Source organism: Octodon degus, unplaced genomic scaffold (assembly GCF_000260255.1).
Source record: "Octodon degus isolate 3935 unplaced genomic scaffold, OctDeg1.0 scaffold00022, whole genome shotgun sequence".
Taxonomy (NCBI): Eukaryota; Metazoa; Chordata; class Mammalia; order Rodentia; family Octodontidae; genus Octodon; species Octodon degus.
The window spans coordinates 18,824,347-18,829,306 of record NW_004524598.1 but is presented as its reverse complement, the minus strand read 5'-3'; the positions used below and the strand labels follow the sequence as shown (position 1 = coordinate 18,829,306).

General features: G+C 42.9%; 1 protein-coding gene across 2 annotated transcripts in view; it reads left to right on the top strand.

The window, feature by feature from the left end:
• Window positions 1–1,256: 1,256 nt before the first annotated feature.
• The window catches only part of Bckdhb (branched chain keto acid dehydrogenase E1 subunit beta), a 210,217-nt gene continuing 206,513 nt past the window's right edge, over window positions 1,257–4,960 (top strand). The window contains exons 1-2 of one of the 2 annotated variants that reach the window (XM_004628271.2): window positions 1,257–1,330; window positions 3,371–3,439. In XM_004628271.2, the coding sequence (XP_004628328.1) occupies window positions 1,267–1,330; window positions 3,371–3,439 (133 nt within the window). In that variant the 5' untranslated portion in view covers window positions 1,257–1,266. The remainder of the gene's footprint in view (window positions 1,331–3,370; window positions 3,440–4,960) is intronic. The other variant, XM_023711987.1, reaches the window with a different exon arrangement.

Below are 4,960 nucleotides of genomic sequence, written 5' to 3'. Positions count from 1 at the left end.
GTGTCAGCTTGCAGAGCTTCTTCTTAAATAGTGAGATACTATGAAGAAGGAGTGAGTCTGATGTGGTTAGGTGTGAGATTATGGTGTTGTAGTTGAGACAGGTGAAGCCGGGCTGGGCTAGGGAAGAAGTTGGGTGTCTAGAAAGAAGAGAAGTGACCAGTGTCCTATTTTAAGAGGGTTGAAGGCCACAGCTGTGACTGCAGTAATGGACACTGCAAAAGAGACCTTGACTTTTGGGACACACTGGATACTGAAGAGCAGGGACATTAGATAGGATGATGGCCAGTGTAAGCAGCAGGTGAGGTCGATCACCACTGGGCAGATCAAGCCCTAAGCTGAGAGTGGGGCTCTAGGTCGAGGATTCAGGTGGGCGCCTGTGTGTGCTCTGCGCAATGGTTTTGGAGAGGAGCTGACTTCAGGTTGTGGGATGAACCTGTGGACCTGGGGAAGCAGCTAGGCTTCTGTCAGAGCTATAAAATCCTCACTTTTCAGAACCGTAGCCCTTGGGATTTTACCAGATAAGACCTCTTGGTACTGTGCCGAATAGTGCTAGGTGTGTGTGCGGGGGGCAGGGGCAAAGTTCAGATTCTAACAGTGAGGAGATGACATCCATTCAGCACGCATGGTGTCAGGTGTCGTCTAAGCGTGCGTTGCTCCATTTATTGCTCTGAAAATCTGTGTAAGGAGACAGGTGTTGGCTCACAGAGATTCTTCTTAAGCAAGAAGGCAAGAAGGCAAGAAGGCATGAGACTGACATGTTCGGGCATGATGTTGTGATGTGCTCCAGATAGCCGTTCTGGGTACTAAGCTGTTATTTTATGGGACATGACTGCTGTCAACTGGTCCTGTGTGTCTTTGTACCTGTGGTTCCTCACATATCTGCCTATGTACTTTCTCTCACTGTTGTCACCCTGCCTCTCATGTGATCTTTTTAACTTTCCATAGCTGCTATTGTCTACACACATTTAGTCCCTTAATTATATTTTCTTCCTTGTTTTAAATTTGTTTATATATTGTTTAATATGTGTAAATTTTTCCTCATTACCAAGTTTCTGGAGTCTGCGTTGATTTTGTGTCTGCCACAGTCTCCACATCCTTATAAATCCAGTAAAATCACATGATGTGTTTGCATTCTGGCTTTGCCTTGATTTCGGACATGGTTTTTAAATTCATTTATGATCAACCATTCAGAAAATGATTATCTTTACATATTTTACAAGGTATGAAATGATGCATCTTTTGTTTTCTGCAGGCCAAACTCAGAAAATGAATCTTTTCCAAGCAATAACAAGTGCCTTGGACAACTCCTTAGCAAAAGACCCTACGGCAGGTGAGTGTCACTGTGCTTGACCAGGAGCTGTGGTAATTCCAGAACTGAATGTTTGCCTGACGTGCAGTGTTTGTCTGGAGTGTGTTGGTTAATGTTGTGTCCCCTGGAATTGTGAGAAGACCGAATTGGGTCATTAAGGGTAAATAATCAGACTCCAGTACTGACCATGTCTGAAATACATTTGTTACAAATTAGTTCTCATGTGTGTCTACAGTAAGTTAACTTTCATTGTGTATGTCGTCCCAACATTAATACCTTCTGAACTGATGACTAACAACTGCTGTGTTCTCCTTTATGCTATAATAAGAAAAAAACCAGAAAAATTACACTTGTGTAGGTATTTATTTATAAAATAAAGTTTAAATTTCCACACCTTTTTTTATTTTGATTAGCTATCATCATTTACTTGTAAAATTTATTTGAACATGATAAATTTAGTATTTATAAATATTTTTATAGGTTGTTAGACATCTTATTAGATGATTGATATAGAAACAGTGATCTTACTGTGTTTTCCAAATTTGGTTGGCTTGACCTGATATTCATGTAGGTTATAATATATTTATTTTCCACTAGTAGATTGCACTATATGTACATACACATATATACATGTATATCTATGTATCTATATTATTTTAAAGAAATTATACTGTGGACTTCCACTTGAGAATCCTTGGGTTTTGTTTTTGTTTTGTTTTTTTGTATTTTAGGGAAGGCTTTACAGGGTGTTCAGGGTCTCACCGCTAGATCAGACCTCGTACTGATGCACCTGTTTACAGCCTCCCTAGGGCTGGGATTACAGACATGCGCCACTGCGCCCAGTCTCAATTGCCATCCCAGCTTGCCCCAGGGGGTTGAACCTCCGCCTCTGCATCTACCTAAACAAGCACTTTAATCCACTGAGCTTTTTGGCCAGCCCTGAGAATTTTCCTTTTAAGTGAATATCAGGTGTCTTTTTAGGAGGAAGTGAAAGCTAGAGGGTGATTGACCTTTACTTGTTTCAAATACTATTGGAAAATCATGACCCAGATGAGTGAAACGGAAGTGTGAGTTATTGCCTTGAGATCCACAGACTGCTGGGTGCCTTCTGGGCCTAGAGTTCAGCACTGTGAACACTCTGTATCTTATTTTCTATACTATGAAGCTCCGCTGACTTGCTGACTTTCCGCATGCTCTGTTCTTCCCTGACTTACTGTGTGTCCTGCTACAGTTACTTCCTTTCTGTTTTACACAGTCTGAGTTCCTTTGCTAATGAGAACCCTCCCTTAGGCTGGAGTGCTTTTCCTTCAGCTCCTCGATGGCTGACACCTACTGTGTGCTGAGTTTAAGAAATCACTGACCCGGGAGCCTGGGCGTGAGTTACAGTTGTGCCGCTAGCTTTCGGACTTGGCAAGTCAGCATACTTTAAATTTTTCTTTTAACTTTTTTATAATTTCATTGTGCAGTTTTGGCATCCCATGCTAATGCCTTTCTTTATGAGAAGCTGGTGTGCACACAGAACACATCTCGATGCTTTTTTATTTTTTTTTATTTCCTCCTTTCCCTCTCTTCATTCATCCCTTGGTCCCTTCCCCTTGCGCAGGAAATCCATCGTCCTATTTCTTATTTTCTATCTTTTATTTTGCTGTTTATTGGTAGTTTTGATTTCTCTTATGAGAGACCCAATATCTAGGCTAGATGTCCAGTTTATGTCAGCGGGCAGCTACACTTCTCTTGTGGCCTCGTTTTCTTTAGAGGTGAAGCAGACGAGGCTCTGAGTCAGTGATACTGTCTCGGCTGCAGTTGCTTTGCTTTGCTTCTCTTTCTCTGCTTTTCCCAGTGTCTGGAGACACTTCAGGACTGTCACAGCTGTGTGCGATGGGGCCCCTGGCAGCCAGTGGGTGGGGACAGGGCTGCTGCTGTGCATTTATAGCAAGGGCTCCCAGCGGGAGGACTGTGAAGTCCAACTGCCCGCAGTGTTGAAGTTGAGTGACCTGGGTCTAGACTGATGGTCCATTTCTGTTTTATGATTTAAAATGTAAACATTTCATTGTTTTTCAGTAATATTTGGTGAAGATGTGGCCTTTGGTGGAGTCTTCAGATGCACAGTTGGCTTGAGGGACAAGTATGGTAAGTTGCTTCCTCTATGAACACTGTCTTTACAGCATTTATTCTTAAAGATCTTGAAAATGTGAAATACACCTGTTCAGCTTCCACGTTCTTACTGAATGGATTTCACTTCCATAGCTGCCTGGAGCACCCTGTGGCACAGACTTCTCGAAATGTGTTTTTTAACTCCAGCATCCTCTGGTCTAGTTCGTATGCACCATGCTTTCTCATGCCCCAAAATAGAGAAAATCGGAAGATGGATCTTCTGCAAAAGGGGAGGGAGCCAAAAGATGAACCAAATAAATAAGCAGACTGTTTATCATGCCATTATCTATTCAAGAAAAATGGAGCGAGTTACAGGAATTGACTCACACGACTGGGGGTGGGTACATCTGTGGATTGTGTCATCTGTTGCAGTCTTGGGACCAAATTCTCTTTTGATTGGGAAGCTTTAGTCTTTTCTCCTCCCACTGCCTTAAATTGGGTGGCTGAGACCCTGCCTTGTGAAAGGTAATGTCCTGTGCTCTGTGTTGCTGATGTCAAGGTTAATCACATCCCCAACGCCCGGCCTTCACAGCAGCATCTAGACTGCATGTCACCAACTCACCGGGCCGAGGTCGGGCCAAGCTGACCTCACATTCGCAGTAGCCTTCTTTCTGCTTCCTCTAGGCTATTCCTTCCCTCTTTCACCCGCAAGCCGACATGTAATTGATTTCTACCTGTGGTTTCATTTGCTGCATTGGACTCCAACTTAGAGCTATGAAAAGGCATTTGATAGCTCAATTACAGGGCCGTCCTGTGATTCCTACCCCTCTGATTTGCAGTATAAGGGATGTGTCTTTACCCTGCACTATTAAGGATGCCTGTGAGGTACTTTTGACCTCTTATTTTTGATTTCTGTCTTATGTAGAACTCAGCGAAGGAGGTAAGTTTGGAGTCAGGAGGGCTTGATGTGTCCGTCTGTTAATTTATCTTTGGCTTGTTATGCTCACGTGTGCTCAAAGGGTAAGGGCTGAGGGGCTAAGGATGCTTGTTGAAGTTGGTGTTTCTCTCTCTGTCGTGCTGTGTCTGAGGCTACGTTGTGGTTAGGTCCAGGACCTGAGGCCGTTCATCTTACTTCCCGGGACCTGCCGGCTTGTTCCTTTGCTTTCTGCTCAGCTGTGTAGTTTGACATAGTTGAGCAAAAGCTTGTCTCTCCTGCTCATTGAGACTCCTACAAATGTCTGGATCTCAGAAAAACAATTAAAAGCTTTCTAAATTTGATTTCATCAAAAATATTGCGTGTTCAGTGTAGACAATTTGGGAAAAGCATGAAGGAGAGAATGAAAATCGGTCACGTATGCAAAAGCTACATTGCTTGCTGTATAGGTCCTGCTTTACCTTGGTCCTCACCATCCAGGAGAAAAGTATAAAAATGAGGTATAAAAAGCAAAGCCGTATTAATATGCTGAGCTGTAAAAGGCTCAAGGCAATAATTTCTGACAGTCTTACGGATAACCCACTACTATTATGGACTACTGGACTATATTGGATTATTTTGCT